At 37.5% G+C, this 17,282-nt stretch overlaps 3 protein-coding genes across 4 annotated transcripts; 1 reads left to right on the top strand and 2 right to left on the bottom strand.

Annotated features, from left to right (window-relative positions):
* Positions 1-660: 660 nt before the first annotated feature.
* Positions 661-8,047, bottom strand: LOC135611198 (serine/threonine-protein phosphatase PP1-like). Of its 2 annotated transcripts, none has more exons than XM_065106677.1 (4): positions 7,542-8,047; positions 2,244-2,803; positions 1,854-2,115; positions 661-967 (listed from the first exon to the last, which is right to left on the bottom strand). In XM_065106677.1, the coding sequence occupies exons 1-3, from the start codon at positions 7,717-7,719 to the stop codon at positions 1,897-1,899; spliced, it is 957 nt and encodes a 318-aa protein (XP_064962749.1). In that variant the 5' UTR covers positions 7,720-8,047; the 3' UTR covers positions 661-967; positions 1,854-1,896. The 2 variants fall into 2 exon arrangements, with proteins under 2 accessions (XP_064962749.1, XP_064962748.1); XM_065106676.1 differs by having other exon boundaries at positions 661-964.
* Positions 8,048-9,348: 1,301 nt separating this feature from the next.
* Positions 9,349-15,420, bottom strand: LOC103982426 (uncharacterized). The gene is given in 7 exon segments (XM_009399348.3): positions 9,349-9,686; positions 10,590-10,706; positions 10,789-10,871; positions 14,619-14,664; positions 14,748-14,938; positions 15,049-15,141; positions 15,144-15,420. Coding segments are annotated over 7 exon segments (864 nt in total). The 5' UTR covers positions 15,406-15,420; the 3' UTR covers positions 9,349-9,614.
* A 287-nt stretch (positions 15,421-15,707) lies between these two features.
* Positions 15,708-16,633, top strand: LOC103982427 (photosystem I reaction center subunit IV, chloroplastic-like). Its single transcript, XM_009399349.3, has 3 exons — positions 15,708-16,069; positions 16,256-16,321; positions 16,409-16,633. Exons 1-3 carry the CDS (start codon positions 15,827-15,829, stop codon positions 16,508-16,510), a joined length of 411 nt encoding a protein of 136 aa, XP_009397624.2. The 5' UTR covers positions 15,708-15,826; the 3' UTR covers positions 16,511-16,633.
* Positions 16,634-17,282: the final 649 nt, after the last annotated feature.

The following is a 17,282-nucleotide window of genomic DNA, read 5'->3' as shown; positions in this document are numbered from 1 at the left end:
TGTGGTATTTTGTTCTCTGATGAGCACTATGTTCTAAACGGTGCCAACTTCTTTTGGCAAGTCTATACTGCATGCTGTTTTGACATCTTCTCATAAGTCGCTACTGTAGATGAGATTAGAAAAGTGGGTGATTAATCCTAACTAGATCAGTATAGGAGACGAGAGGAGCGGTCATATTGTGATTATTAGCGACCACACGCACGAAGACTAAATTAGAGGCTTCACTACATGCGCACGCAGCTGTCTTAAAAGATGAGAATACGAGTTAGCAAATCTGTCTCCACAAGCTCTTCATTGAATGAACATCATATAGCTGAGAAAGAAATCAATCCTAGAAACCAATGGCTTTCTTTCAAATGGATCTCAGCTAGAACTGATGCAAATCTATTGATGCAATAGACGAGAACTTGGATCACAATCAAATCCAAAACGATCTTTCATGCTTAGATCATCGACTAAAAGCACCAGCATTTCAACGACAAAAAGAGTAACTCAAATGCATGAAGCATCCCCAACCGAAGATTAGCATATAATTTCATCCGTTTTATTCCTAGAACTAGAGACCAGTAAACCACAACATGGTTCACTCACTGCACGGACAGGACAATTTATTTGTTCTTAGCACATAACAAATCATAAATGTTAAGACATGCATAAAAATAGCATAATCAGTGTATACATTAGTCTCAAAAATATAGTAAATCATCTTCTACGTGACAAATTCGACCTTTTTATGCAGATCAAGAAAATTCACAACTCACAAAGTTAAGCATGTGCGTGCCACACGTAACTATTGTACATAAAACATCGACATGGTCGATGCCAAAAATCTCATCGGAACAAATACCTTCATATTGTTCACAGCACATGCTGCTTGATACCTTTGAGAACAAGAGATCAGTAATCAGTATGTGATGGCTGGCTTTCTAAGATTGCCTGTTCTCATGCTCTTGCACCAAGAAGACTGCTGAAAGATAGGAAGATTTTAGAATTGGTCCAGAAGAATAAACAGATTGGTCCCTCATGCTTTAGTTTCTTTTCCAATTAAAATTGCACACACTTGGATGAACCATAAACCAGAAACAGAAAAAATATGAAAGTTAAAGAGAACAAACATGAAAGACTTCTAGAGAAACAAGTTACTTGATGTACCATGGATTCAAATACTAGTTGGTACTTGAGATGTACTGACCAATATTTGTCAATCCATCTATGGTACAGTACTGGAACCATATGGCCTAATACCAATTGGTATATTATCTTTTAAGGTGATATACCAGGCTGTATGATTCAGTATCCCGCTTGAAATACCATACTAGTCTGGTATACTAGTAGTTTACATCAAGCCAAGATTTAAATCCTTGTAACTCTACAAACATTGAACTATAAAAGAAAAACCATCTACGACATATCAGTCAAAGGTTTGTGATATGTTAATTTTACTTATGATTCTGAAAAAATTCAAATGCCTAGTAGCAAAACCTTTTCTACCAGTCTTGTTTTTGGTATCAGGTGTATAACAAGAATGGGTTAATATAGTTACTTCAGGTTGAGTTCTGCAATTTTCACACAATAATCAGGAAAAATCAAGGATGAAATTTGAGTGGCATCTAAAGATGAAACATACTGTTCAATAGTAGATTCTTCTACAAAACTATCATACTCCATGATTATCAATTAAACATTTAGGGTCATTACATAATATTGGTGCAAGTAGAGCTTGATTCTTTTCAAGTTGCATTAAATGACACTGATCATTGTGTGAAAATTGCACACTGTTTCATCTTTAATTATCATTATGCAACTTGAATTTGTCCGGGAAGCTAATTTAAAAGAAAAGAAAATGCATAGACCTTGATTCCTGGAGAGAGGGTCTTGATCTGCATTGCAGCACAACTACCAAGCAGGAGTTCCAGTTCTAGATGCAGCAGTACTACCAAATCCAAACCTTTTCTTTTCTGAAGCTGCAGGCTTCAGAATTTGGAATGAACACATCAGGGTCTCATCCACGCTCATCATAGCACCAGCATTGTCAAATTCACCACAGTAATTTGGAGCTGAGAAGATTGTTACAAGTTGCCTATCAGCAAAGAACTCATATCCATCCTCCACCACCTAATAACAAAGCTTAAGCTGAAACATACTGGCATGCTTTATAAATGTAAGTTAAAGAAAAGGAAGAGAGAAAGGAGAGATATGGGATGGAAAGAGAGATGAGAGAGAAAGAGAGAGCCATCCCTAACCTGGTGAGCACGGCAAATAAGGTCTAGATCATGCTTCTGAAGAAAGTCAGTGACCCTATCAGGTCCAAAAGTATATGAAACACCCCTATCATTCATTCCCCATCCTTGGATCTCTTTACTAGGATCCGACCACAAAAGATCACAGAGTAATCCATTGTCTGGCACATCAGTAGGCCGTGCTAAATTACGAATTTGGTCCAAATTATTCAAGTCCGGAGAAAGACCTCCATGCATGCATAGGATTTTTTCATCAATAAGAGCTGCCACAGGCAGGCAGTTAAAACAATCAGTGAAGACCTTCCAGAGTCTCACATTGAATCTGCGCTTGCATTCATCATAGAACCCATAGATACGATTTATGGATGCACATTCATGATTGCCCCTCAAAAGAAAAAAATTCTCTGGATACTTAATTTTGTAGGCTAAAAGAAGGCATATTGTTTCAAGGCTTTGTTTTCCTCGGTCCACATAATCCCCTAAGAACAAGTAATTGGCTTGAGGTGGCAATCCACCATATTCAAAAAGTCTCAAAAGGTCAGAATACTGACCATGAATATCACCTGTTCAACATGGGAAAGACAATGTCAGCCTTTGGAAAAAAAATTTAAGTCAATTTAACTGACCAATCAACACAGAAACTAACATAGCAAACTCTAAATTCAGGACTGATAAGTCTTTGATAACAGAGCTTCAATTTCAGAACAACTAGTTGCATATTTCAGAAAATACTTGTTAATAGAATTATCAAAGGTGAACTTCAAACTGATAAATGTCGATGCAAAAAAACATCATCTTGGAGAAACAAACGAAAAAGAGAGATTGATTTCATGATCATTTATAAATTTAAAACCCAAAAGTCAGAACGAACCCAGGCACAAGTCGGGAAAACCAGAACTAAGAAGAAATATGAAAAACAGTTATAGTAAAAAAAAAAAAGCCAGCACGTGGAACCTTTTTGAACAAGAGCACAGGTTAACTACGATGACGAATTGTTACAATTGGTCAGGAACCATAGATGTCTGTTGTTATAAGCAATCACAGAGCAAAAACAGATACAGAAGAAGTTTTATCTACATGGACATGAGATCTTCTGGAATACCATGAAAATTAATAAGCAATGAAGAAAGTTGATCATTATAAAACATCAGTAATATTCTAACAGTTAGGTAAAACCAGGCATTTTTCCAAATAGAGTCCAATAGAAATACATACAATATCAATCATGATGATTCTCAACAAATTTTGTTTTTTCTCCAAAACGGTCAATATATGAGTGAAATGATATTGACATTCTATTTACATGATATTGGAGTTTTTTATACACAATATTTAATTTTGGTGCAAGATGCTAGAGTATTCTTTAAAAAAATAATTGTGTTCAAACTAACATCATTTACCAAAGAATTATACCAAATTCAGCATATGTTCTTCAAGGTGGATGCCAGACTTCTTTAAGAAGAAGGCTGTCATGGCAAAACAAAGGGTCAAGAATGATAAGATTGGGATCATATGATAAATGGTAAAGGGCCTTACAGTTCATCTATCCATGAATATGAACTTCATTTGAATTTTGAAGTCAAATTATTTAATAGAGGTAAACCAAGGGTCATGTATAACAAGCATAAATTTCTAAAAATTACTTTTCAACAAAACTTACCAACATTCACCTTCCTAAAGCTTGTCAGAAGGTTCAAGAAACAAAATATATGGTCTCTTTAAAGAAAAAATGTTTCATCGAAGCACATGGTAGTAGCAAGACTAGAGCGAGAAGAAGAACAAAAAGAAAAAGAAAGAAAGAGCATAATAAAACTGTACAGACAAGAAAGGAGTTCATTAGGAGGTGAAAGGAAAAAAATGAAAGTAAGAATAAGGGAAGAAACTCTTCGTGCAGAACCAACCATTTGATCTCATAAACCCTTGTGCTCTCCTTCTATAAGTAAATCTAATCCAAAATTTTCCATCAGCTAACAATAATTTGTAATGCTAAAAAAGCACACCTTTTGGCTATGGGCCTTGGAGAAAGCTCCAAGAAGCCTATGAAACCAACCTAATGTACAATGTGCATCGACATGATTTCATAACATAATACCTATAAAAAGATGATGGATTCATTTCTAGGAAAGGTTGAACAGATTGATGAGATCCTAAATATGCTTGATGGGAAAAAGGGTAAAGAAAATCCTGAAATATCAAAAACATAAAAGAAGGTAAAAGTATTTTGTGTGGTCAACTTTTAAGTCCTTTGTCATTTCCTTTCTAACATTATATTATGAAAATGACATAACTTACTATGAGGGGGGAAAAGAGTTTGGTTAGTATTAGATGCACAAATTTTGAATCCAAAAAAGATTCCTGTAGACATGAAGACCAAAGAAATGATATATCCTTTTCCACCAATTATTGAATATAAATCTACCTTCGTCTTTTAGAGCTTAAAAGAGATAAAGGGATGGACATAAAGCATGATAGTCTGGCTAATGCAACGTCTGAGAAGGGTCAATGCATACAATCTTACTCGAACAAGTATAAATTATATTTGTAACTCGAATCTCTATCACCAACATGTAAAAGTACCAAGGTTAGCACTTAACAACATAGAAAAAAAGACTCAAAACTATTAAGTATACAAGTGAGGTTAAAAAATGCACTAGAAAGATGAAAGCAAGTACAACCATACATGTTGCTTAGGAGATAATGGGCTATGTGGCTAATTATCTTAGTTAAGGTGCTCAACTCTTGTCCTATATAGAAAAACAATCGATAAATTCAAATTGATAGAAACTACTGATGATCAATCATTTCATAATGCAATTAGTTGGGACAGTTGTTGATCAACGACTGAGATATTACGTAACTATTTCTCACTAAAAGGATGAGAAATAAAAGCAGGTTCAAAGCTAAAACTGAAGTCCAATGACAAGGATGCTTCGATGAAGTATGGATGTAAGTAAATGGTGTAAAAGAGGCACAAGACAGAAAAGAGTAGGAAGGATTACCATGACATTCTTCTGGAGGGAAGGAAAACAGATGCAACAGACAATGTATTGATTGTAATCCTTGTTTTGTTAAACAAGTGAACAGCAAGAGAAACAAGAAAAAACAAACAAGATAGAGGGGATCAAAGCAAAAACCTCACAAGTCCAATTTACTAGAATTGTTTTTACCATATAAGAATAAATATCCTCTCCTCATCGCATTACAACCAAGCAGAAAGAAAAAGAAGTAGCAATGCCCTAAGAAAACAAAGAGCCAGTAATGGTCAGAAAATGCTGTGAAGAAAAGGAGCAGTAGCAGCAGCTTTTAGGTGCAAGCAGGGACAAAATTATATAAATTTTGTGTTCCTCTCTTCTAAATAAGCATGTATGTAATTATTTACAATATGTCATCAAGCATCTAAGCTGTCATTCACAAGTTTAACGACATGACACACGACATCCCCTGATAATTATTCCTCTAACACAAATTTGACAAATTTTTGGAATTAAATTAGATCTCCGGCCGCTCTTGCATATGCAATTATCAAAATGAAAAAATAAGCAAAAAAATTATTAGAATGAAATAGTCTTAATTTGATTGCCCGATTGATGAGTCATCTGAAGTGTGATTTTGAATTTAAAAGCTACAACATATTTGTTATTTCCCTATTTTAAGAAAATAAATACTAGCTACATGAATCATCTAGATTTTATTGCCAAATTACCTGTTCTGTTTGGATTGCAGGAAAGTAGTGAGTGACATCTTAAAAGATAGCACACTTGTGATGGCTTTTGTTAAAAGAAAAGACAAAACTAGAACAATTTCATGTAACAAGTTGAATATAACATTAAAAGAGGGAAAAAAAAGACAACACCATCAAGTCATAATGTCCCTTTTATTCAAGGTCCTCTAATATATCATTTTCACCATTGAATTCCAATAAAAGAGAATATCCTTAGTTAAACTAAAGGCATTTGAATCTCTACTTAAAGTTTCCATTGTAGTCTTTTTCGATGTTCCCTATTGTTCCTTGCGCCACTAATATTAATTTTCCTATATCTAATCACAACATCTATATGTCTCACACCTAAAACATTGGCCTGGTGGTGACATACCAAACTAATTTACCAAAGGTTAAGAGCTCAAAACTTATCCAATATATTTAGACCTAAAACATTGGTCTGTTGGTGGTGTATCAAGTCCACTTATCAAAGGTTAAGAGTTTAAAACATCATTCGATATATTTTATACATAAAATATTGGTTTGATAGTGGCGTACAAGACTGTCTTATCAAATCTTGAGAGTTTGAAATCCAACATATTATCTTTACGGCACTAACTAGCTTGACGAGTAAAGACTTTATCATATCACTGCAAGGTCCTGGTATCAAGATCCTCCCTCATCAGTCATCCTTTGGCCAAAAAAAAAGTTTCCTTATAACATGTTCATACCATTTTAAACAATTTCTCACTTTTCATTCTCTATTGTAGTTATATCTCATCGTTCATGATAATGAACAATAATTTTTTTAGTATAAGCATTCATCTTAACATTTTCATCCCAGTGACACAATTAATGAGGATAATGTCATTTCGTGCTGATGGAAGTTGGATCATTAGAATTGTGGTCACCAAAAATATTCGCTGGGCAGAGAGGAGACAACCAACCAAGTTTCAGATATCTTTACAGATCCTCTGTAATGGTGAAGACTGCCCTGAACCAAAAATAACATTTAGAATGTGTATACTATAAAGAAGGAATAACAAACATAACTCCCGAAGACATGAACATGTATCAACTCACAATCTTCAAAAACAATTATACAACATTATGTGCCAATTATGCAAGAAAGTAATGTTAAAGGTGATCTCAATCTTCAAAAACAATTTCAGAAAATTAGTATGTTTCGTCTGATCAACCAACTTCCATTATGCCCATTTCATAGGATTCTTTCTGACATTCCTAACAAACAGAATAAATGATTTCCTTGAATTACCTTGATTCAAGAAAAAAACAGATCTTTTTGAGTGATAAGCAATTCGAGAAACAAGACATGACATTTATGCAACATTAGGTGTTAACTGGACCACAATATATATACTGCTCAACTAATCGAATCTAACACAACGAACCATAACAATGGGTTATGTAAAATTGCAACCACCAAATTCCAAGAACTCTTTCCCACCATGTTGAGAACCGTAAAAAGAGAAATAAAAAGAAAAATATCTTCAAAATCAAGACGTGCAAAACCATTTCAATGCTGCCGACTGAACCCATGCCACGATCATGAAAATCGAAAAAGAAACGTTAGGGCTTACCACAAATCTTAATGGGCGCCTCGAGCTCCAAGAGGTTGGGCTGCTGAAGAAAGATGTCCTTCGACACGAGACACAGCTGTCGGATCTCCGCCTCCAGGAGCTGCACCTGCTTCCCCGGCCGGCCGCCCTTCACTTCCAGCAGCCTTTGGATTATGCCATCCAGCACCTTTGGATCCATCAACAAACCCTTCTCTCCCCTTCTCTTCCTACAAGACCAATCCCCTCCTCCTCCCAAATCACAAAAGAACACAGTAAGAAACCGCAAAAACCCACCTTTCGGTTTCTTATGAACCACCCAAAGTGCCGAACAACCTCAGATTCCAAGATTGCAACGCCCGGAGGCGGAGGAAAAACCGGCCCTCTTTTTCGGCCTTTGATTTCCTTATTAGAATAAGAACTTAGCAATAGCTCCTTCGATCGCCCTCTGGATTAGAGGATCGAACGGCCCGACCGATTAGGGTTCTCCTGATTCTTTGCAACTTGAGAATAAGGGAGAGGGGCTCCGCTCTCCGGTTTCATTACAGACCCAAAGATCACAGACCCCATGATTAATTGGATTTCTTTTCGCACCCTTCCATTGAGTACCCGCAGACCTACGGGGCTTGTGATTCGATCACGTACCTGATGAGCAGTCATCACGAGATGGACGGTTGAGATATCATCACATTTGGTTCTGGTGGCTCAAGCCTCTTGGTAGATCCCGAACACGCGCCTTGCGCAGTATGATTCACGAGTGCAAGACTCGATGCCAATGTGGCGCATCCTCGTACGATGCGCTCGGTCCAGTAATTTACGTTAAAATTGCTAGTAACAACCCAGCTTTCCTACCCTAAGGTCGCTCATCCGATTCCAAAGAGGACCCACACTTGGACCAGTCAAACAACAGGTAGAAACAGGCGTAACGAGTACAAATTCTGGCTTATAATTTGGAGTAGTAGGAGACCAACACATTTCATACCCATTTGTCGCGAAGTACCTCGCCACTGTCGGACCCACCTTTTTATTATCCAATGGGCAGACAGGTAGTTGGGATGGTAATTATCGGAGTAAAGATTCAGTCACCTCATGCTCCTCCTAGGTATAAGAATGATGCCATTAAATTCAATTTTCAAGGTGTTCGAATTGCATGTGCCTTACCATCTATATGTCGGTTCCAAAAATTAAAGTTATTTAGCAAGCTAATTACATATTTATCTATTATAATTAATTCTATATTTATCTATTATAATTAATTATCTTCTGTATCTATATTTTTTTATATTAAAATCCTTATATTTATATAAATAAAATATTTAATCTTCCTTTAGTTTACCATTGAACATTTACGATATTTCTATTAACATAGTCAAGGATACGAAAAGAAACGAGATTAGATGTTTACTTTTGTAAATATAAGAATCAAAATGCTAGAGATAACTAATCACAAAGGATAATATATAATTAATCCTTGTTTAGCAACTATCTCCTACTAATTTTTAAACCATTTAATATGGTTTAGTAAAAAAAAAATTCATAAAATTTTATACCTATTATTGACAATCGTCTTGCTTGTGTTATTTCCATCACTTCTACTAGTTATATATATAATTACATATGTTGGTTGTATGACTCGAATCTATAAAATATTCTTTCCTTTTTATTTTTTTTATCTTTCTTTCTTCTCTCCTTTTTTTTTTTTCTCTCTTCTCTTCTCTTCTATGAGGTGTAGAAAGAGTACCTCAGACAATTCCCCGACATATTCATGTTGTTGACAAGAAGCTTCGCTGCATAACAGTCATTCAGCTGATGCAGCCATGACCATCTGGAATGAAGCTCTCAACACATCTTCCACAATCTTAATTCCAGGAACCATCGTATACATCAGTCACAGAGTTCTCATTAAGTCCATGGCTATTGGCTACAATCCACGACAGCTAAACAGTAACTTCTGCAAAAACAACTATTGTCTGACTGTTTTCTGGAACTGCTCATTGCCGACACCAAATAAAGAAAGTAGCTGCACATCATTTTGGATATCGTCAATCACAAGACGCAACTCGACATCTAAGTAGCTTCAATGGTCTTTGTGCAGCTTCAGATTTGGCCTGTCCCCAGCGGCTGCCTAGAGTTGTCGCCTGATGCCCATGATTGGTAGTCCTTTACAAGCTGAATGAACACAAATCAGCAACCATCAGAGTTTTCGGATCAATCGGACAAGCATACTCGAAGAATCATTTGGGTTGTGCCATACTACATGATATTAATAGATCACAATAGTGAGCATAAACCATGAGACATTTTTCTTGGCAAACATATCAACAAGTTAGTATTACAATTTGCAAAGTTGTGCCACTTATATTTGAGCAGAAACTAGATGAAGCCAAATATATAATGATTAACAACAAATCTAGGAGAAGTTTATAACATAAAATGACAAGTTTTGATATTTTTCACATATATTGGTTTCTGATTCAAGCGTGATATATTTGTCCTGGCCTGCCTTAATAAAGCATCTTCATTCTGTTGTTCTTTCTAATGATAAGATTCTGGAATCTAATTTGTTCAACACCTCCAACTTGTTAAAAAGGTAATGCAGAGTACCAATATAAGTTGGCAAGTGACAATGCCTGGTCATAGATAAGAAACAAATTCTTGCCACAAAGAGCATATTGGTCTATGTAGCTCAAAGAACTATGTCTAATTTTCAAGAGAACTGCACATGAAGTTGTTTTCTAATCACAATATTTTATTCAAAGCTAATCCTTTCAGTCTCCTTCAATAGACTTCCAATCTGACAAATGTAACCGACTGGGAAACAACTTTTTTCCACCTTATTAGAAATTGGTTTCAGAGACTACAGATCTCTTTGGGAACATGAAGTGGACCTAAGATGACCAGTGGAGACGTAAAATTGGCAGCATAAAATAACCTAAAAAGAAACAACAAATAGACAACAAGCAACATGCTTCAGCCAAGTGTAGTTAATCTTCCAGTCACAAAGCTGTGCTGTATCTCTAGAAAATCATGTATTTATTTGTGCTACAATCAGTTCATAGAGCTTCAACTCACCTGTGCCAGAAATCGTGGAAGCATAAGTCGTAGTAGCTGTTCAAGGACCTGGGTACCAGTCGATTCGAAAACTTCTACAGGTATTGCGCGAAACGCAAAGGGGATGTCAATAGTCACCTGGATATCATGACAAATTTAAAATATATTTTTAAAAAATGGCAAACTTGTATGACAAATAAATGGAATTGACTAAATTGACCTCGATAACTGTATCCGTTGCAAGCTGCTGGAAAGTTGAGTTGTGCACACCATCGTTGCAGGATACTCTATTCACCATGGAAGCTGCATTCCCATACCAAATCAATGTCAAAGGTTTCCTGAAAAGGCATTTGATGGTTCAACTCAGGATGAAGCTTTTGTATTTTATTTCAGAATTTCAACATTGGCTACAAGAAAAGAGAGGCCCTGAATCGTATGTTAACTGGCCAATGTAAGATTATCAACTAATATAAGATCCATACCAGAAACTTTTTGAACTTGCTAATTACTTTCCCTTAGAAATGTAAGATCTACAGTAGCTTCTTGAACAATAAGAGGATACATTTGATGCTTATGTAGTATAACTTACTCATTTTCCTTGATTATTCAAAAGTTTTGATCCATGATTTAATATTCTCAAGTATCATTCAACTCATCCTTGAGATCCAAGTGCAAGTGCCATGGGCAATTTAATGTCTAGGTCTGCTCAGATATCTATATGCTGCTATCTACTCTCTGTGTTGAATATTTATCATTCTACTGATTAGCAGTTTGTGAAAATCATGTCCAAATGCAAAACACAAGTTAGTGAAGAAAATGTAAAGCAACGTTCGACTGAGTGGACAAGAAAGCATAAATTTTAATTGTTTTTCATATTAATCATTCTACATATTTTTTAATTTTTGGTCAAATATTTTTTAATCCTTATCCAACCATCAAACTTTACTATTGATATCATGTTTTCATCTAAGTGAATATAAGGTTCTCTCACATTTTTTAATGGAAGAATTCTTCAACAGAAATTCAAGTTCACATGTAACTGAAGATGATCAGTGTATCTAATTATTGGACTTCAGAACAATCTCAAATTCATTCACTCCACTTACTGTAAGCTCCTTAAAAGCCAACTATGCATACACTCCCCATACTAACTCCACCTACATCTAAGGTGTATAACCCAACCAACAAAAGGATCTGCATTATCTTCCTTCATATGTGTTGATGATCTAAACTTATTGCAGAATTTCTTTGAATTTGAAATACTAAATATGACAGTAAAATAGGACTCAATCACGGTCCTAACCTTTACTAACCTCATAGAAAATTTTAATTCATACTCCACCTCTGCTACTTCACATCTCATGATATTCTGTGCCCAAGTGTCCCACCTTTATTAATCTAATCATAAATACAGGTTAACAAAATATCTGAAAATGTAATTGCTCCATGGTTCATGGGAACAGTACTGTCATCTTAGTGGAAAGCAATCAACCTTCAGTAATTTTGATCTTAAAGCTTTGCAGATTTAGTGCCCCATGACATATATAGTTATCATGTCTAAGTGTCTGCTAACTTGACTCTCTTTTCATTCATGACATCATTTAAAATTAATGGGCGAATCTTGATGCCATGGTACGGTTGCTCCTTTATAACTTGGACGAGCAAGGTTTGATTACATAAACGACCTTTTTACTTTCAAGGATAAATCTACATGTATTAGTACTCATAAAACCACAAATTTGTAGCAGCCTCAGACATTGGACTGCCCTCCTATGCATGAGGTCTCATAGATTTCCAAATATCTTTTAAATTCTCCTTTGATGCTTTTGGTTTTTGTGTCTGCTCATTTGTTATGCACTTTGGAACTCGCTATATGTTTGTGGCTGAAGTGTAGGTGGAGTACCAAGCCTTTATGATTTTTTTTCTTGAGTGCTTGAGTTCCAGTTCTGTTCAATAACATAGCAATGTTCACTCTCACGTGTGTGTAATTTTCTAATTACATTCCTGATCATGTAGCAAATGTGCTTCACATCTAAAAGTGGTGACACACCATTTCTCAACATAAATACCAAGTACCAATAGCCATATTAACTCGCCAGCAAGAGGACATAGTAAACGATTTATACAAAAAAATTCAATTTCAAAATGAAGCACCAAAGAATGAATATGATAAGACCCTAAAGTCTTATCGTAGGCTCTGATACCAATTGATAAGACCCTAAAGTCTTATCGTCGAAGAAAGGGGAGAAATGGGGATGATAATGATCACTTCGAGGGGATCGGCCTCCTTGATCGCTTCGAGGGGATCGGCCCTCCTTGATCGCTTCGAGGGGATCGGCCCTCCTTGATCACTTCGAGGGGATCGGCCTCCTAGGGTTGTCCAAAGACAGAATAATATTTTTCATAGCTTATTGAAAAGAAGCAGTTACATCCCTATTTATAGAGTTCCACCCAGAGTCCATCAGGACTTGAACTCTAATAATAAATAAATATTAAATAAACCTCTACTTGACTCTAATTGAACCAAACCGACTCAATAAACAATTGGACTAAACAGACTCAACAAACATTATTCAAAAGCTTAGAAAAAGGGTCCTAACAGTTCCCCCCTCTTCAAATCAACCTGTTGCTTACACTCTCAAAAAGTGGAGACCATACTTACTTGATCAACGGGTTGTGATGCGTTGCAGATAGTCTATGACTAAAGTGCTAAAGAGAAGCTCCCAGAGATTTGAAGAGGGAGGAACTGTTAGGACCCTTTTTCTGAGCTTTTGAATAATGTTTATTGAGTTTGTTTAGTCCAGTTGTTTATTGAGTCGGTTTGGTTCAGTTAGAGTCAAGTAGAGGTTTATTTAATATTTATTTATTATTAGAGTTCAAGTCCTGATGGAACTCTATAAATAGGGATGTAACTACTTCTTTTCGGTAATCTATGAAAAATACTATTGTCTTTGGACAAACCCTAGGAGGCTGATCCCCTCAAAGAGATAAAGGAGGGCCGATCCCCTCGAAGCGATCAAGGAGGGTCGATCCCCTCGAAGCGATCATTATCATTCCCTTTTCTCCCATTCTTCCACGATAAGACCTTAGAGTCTCATCAGAATAATCATAATGGGGCCACAACAAGTTGTGCGTGTGGAACTTGGTTATATAGTGATAACAAAGACCAAACTATGGAGCTTCAATTTGTGACACCCATTACCAACTACAACTACATAATCCTTTAAATGCAACTTTTGTTAGAATTTGACGATGACAAGTCCGAGTCGAGTGGTGAGGTTTAATCTATATTAGGTTTGACACTAATTCAATAAAAAACCCAAGCCTAAGTTAATGGTAGTACACCAATCAGGCCCTTATAAGTCAATTAAAGTATTTGCTCACTTCCTAAATCGGGGTGAGACTAAACAGGAGTGTTACGATCTCCTTGACTTAAGGGTTTGACGGCATCATCAAGGCCTAACATAATCCAAAATCAAAATCTAATATAGCGCATGTAATGCCTAACCCAGTGGTAGTTTGATGTAACGTGTCCTTTTGGTCTCATTCACGAGGAGCCCTTTACTACTCAAGACCCTCATCATACCTAAATACTAACTCGACTCTAAGATCAATTGTCATGACCCGACATGATAGAATAATTGATTTGCTAACTTCTTTGAGCTTAAACCACTACCTCAGAATGCTTAAATTTCTCAAATAATGACCAACCCGATAAATATCTATACCACCAGACTCCTTAAATTCTTACCAACGTGGAATTATTCTCTTGGTTTTCTTTTCAATCTCTCATCACATTACTTTAATATTTACCAACAACTTTACCTAGCTACTTCCATGAACTATGCGAAATGCAATAAAGAAAACAAAATCAAATAATTTTTCCATCAAAATACAGCAACACTAACCCATAAAAAGCTATGAAAAACTACTGTAAGGACCAATATCATGCAAATTTTTAAGCAGGCAATTTGCTGTCTTGGTTCTTCAATCAAGTATTTGTAATTGGGAGGAAGAAAGAAATAATAGGAAAACATTGCATTAGCATACCTGAAAACTTCTCGTTCTGAGCTTCCACCAACGGCGATCCCTCCAGCTGCAATAGCAGATCCAGATGCCATATCAAGCTCAAGAGCACAAAGGAAAAGTCACAGAGAGAGAGAGAGAGAGAGAACGCACCTTGCAGGACAAGAGGCGAATGCAACAACCATTGGGCTCCTCGTCGACACGAACAACGAGGACAGGGCAAACCTCAAAGGCGAAGAACTTGATGCGATAGACGTAGCACCGGAAGGTGTTGTCGTCAATACGCTCGATTCGCTCCGCGTCCAGCACCGAGTACTGGCTCGCCGGCAGGCTCATGTACTCCGCTGTGATTCAACTCAACGCGAAAAAGACACCCGTCGATTCCTTCTTCAGATGGGGAAAACACTTCTTCTTATTCTCTCTTCTCCAATCTGTCCTCGGGAAAGAGGCTTACCAAGGGGACGTTGGAGCTGCTGCACAGTGGTGGACTCGGTGCGCCTGGCGACAAATCGAGCTTTGGGGGCGGAGGAGACTGCAGAGGCGCGGAAGGAGGCGGTGCAGAAGCGGTGGCGCCCGACGGTGGGGGCAGCGGCGGCGGAACCCAGGCGGACCGGAGCGTAGGGGTAATGGAGCGCCATGGCTGCTCACTTTGCTGTTGATCAGCTGCTACTTCCGGATGGACAAGATGAGGAAGATGAGAGAGAGACGGGAGCGAGGGTCGTTTGTGTGGGCGTAACGATGCGAGCGTCGCCGGTTCGAGGGCACGAGTGGGATAAGATAGCAATGGGAGCGGATCCGATTGACTGGGCATTCATACCCGACCCAGCTTTATTTGAGCCCATACCTAAACTGATTTGGACGCATGACCAAATGGGTAAAATATGTATCTAAATTATGACCGTTGGGACATTCGGATCCGGGTCTAGGTATGGTATGTTCTCAGTTGGATGCACATGGGCTGATATGAAGCAAGCCGGCCAAGACCGGCCCAAGCTACGGGCAGATGATGTTATCCAGATTGGTCGGATAAGGTGCCACGCGTCATGATCCCAGTGGAGGGAATCAAATCCTTTACACCTCCTGGTGGAGAAAATTCTGCTTCGATTTGAGGTCATCTGCAGCTTCTTCTTCTTCGCGACAGCGCTGCTGCGTTAAAGGTTTGGAAAGAGAGGGAGAGAGAAGAGAGAGAGAGAGAGAGAGAGCTTGAGGAGGTTCCCATTTTGTCATATATCATGGCAACCTCCGGCTTGGCCTCGGCTGCTTCGAGCTTCGTGCTCGCCTCCAGCCTTCCTACCGCTGCCATCAACACACCCTCGCGTGTCAGCTTCGTTACCTTCTCCAGGCCAAGTAGAAAGTTGGTGGTTCGAGCCGAAGAGGCGGCGGCTCCGCCACCGCCCCCCCCGGCAGAAGCGGGAGAGAAGGCAGTTGCCAAGCCTCCGCCGCCGCCACCAATCGGTCCAAAGAGAGGCGCGAAGGTATGGAAATATATGTACCGGTAGATTACTTTCAGATATATCAAACACATACAGTAAACATATTAACTTGCTTAGTGTTCTGCCATGAATAATGAAGCTACTCTCTGCACGAGCAATTGTTTTATCTGAATCGTAAGCTTCTCCAGTGTAAGATAGTGTGATTTTAGACGGCACTGTTCTTCCCAGGTGAAGATTCTGCGAAAGGAATCCTACTGGTACAAAGGCATTGGATCGGTTGTGACTGTGGACCAGGTACTCACTCTCTCTGCCTGTGGCTACTCTTCAATAGATCAGTTTAGGTTGTCTCCCTTCGGTTCTTGACATCTTGACCTTCTTCAGGATCCCAAGACTCGCTATCCCGTCGTGGTTCGATTCAACAAGGTGAACTATGCCGGCGTCTCGACCAACAACTACGCTTTGGATGAAATCCAGGAAGTGTAATCAGTGACTGCTGCTTGTGCTTTGCTAAGAATGATTTGATGGAGTCTCATGTCTGTATAATACATGTTTATGCAAACTCTTGTACTTAAGTTTCTTAAGGTTTCGATCCAGTTTAGCTTCAAATGACTCCTTATCTGGTAGATCAACATTTATACATATTTTTTGTGTCAATCAATCATAATAAGTCATCTCAAACAAAAGGTCTCATATGATCAAGTCCAAGTTCTCCTGCATATTCTCGTGTAATGCTGTTCTACTGAAACATCCTTAAGTGGATAAAGCTGAACAATGCCAAATCAATAACAAGAAAAACTATAAAGACCATACTGTTTTATTCTTTTCTTTTAGACTATTTCCAGGTCTAGGGAACTATTCTGCTTCCAGATCCTATTAGCTTGAACTCCAACAAGAGGTTAAATCTTTCTACCACCAAAGTAGTCCCTCTTTGCCTAATCTTATACATCTTAGCATGTAAAATGCTTTTAGTTGTTATGATTGATAAGTATTTTTAAGATTTTTAAAGTCTGATATCCTAAGAGAACAAAAAATCTTATCACGAGAAAAAGATCTCAAGAACTAAGAAATTACGAAAATTAAAATTTAATACTTCTTTAAATATTATATATATATCTCTAGATTTAGATCGGGGAAGAACAAAGTGATCAAAATATTTTGGATAATTTTAGATTTCTCTCTAGGATATTCATAGAATGTACTCGCCAGAGTTTCTAAAGAGTATATAAAGGGATTTATACTTGAATAAAAAAGAATT

This window comes from Musa acuminata, chromosome BXJ2-4 (genome assembly GCF_036884655.1).
Source record: "Musa acuminata AAA Group cultivar baxijiao chromosome BXJ2-4, Cavendish_Baxijiao_AAA, whole genome shotgun sequence".
NCBI lineage: Eukaryota > Viridiplantae > Streptophyta > Magnoliopsida > Zingiberales > Musaceae > Musa > Musa acuminata.
This window is presented reverse-complemented; position numbering and strand designations above follow the sequence as displayed.

Excerpts from the sequence above, each read along its gene's own strand:
- LOC135611198 (XM_065106677.1), bottom strand. The coding sequence starts at position 7,719 with ATGGATCCAAAGGTGCTGGATGGCATAATCCAAAGGCTGCTGGAAGTG. Across the intron at positions 2,804-7,541 it reads GGCGCCCATTAAGATTTGTG|GTGATATTCATGGTCAGTAT; the intron begins GTAAGCCCTAAC and ends CATGTTGAACAG. Across the intron at positions 2,116-2,243 it reads TTATTTGCCGTGCTCACCAG|GTGGTGGAGGATGGATATGA; the intron begins GTTAGGGATGGC and ends CTTTGTTATTAG.
- LOC103982427 (XM_009399349.3), top strand. The coding sequence starts at position 15,827 with ATGGCAACCTCCGGCTTGGCCTCGGCTGCTTCGAGCTTCGTGCTCGCC. Across the intron at positions 16,070-16,255 it reads GTCCAAAGAGAGGCGCGAAG|GTGAAGATTCTGCGAAAGGA; the intron begins GTATGGAAATAT and ends TGTTCTTCCCAG. Across the intron at positions 16,322-16,408 it reads CGGTTGTGACTGTGGACCAG|GATCCCAAGACTCGCTATCC; the intron begins GTACTCACTCTC and ends GACCTTCTTCAG.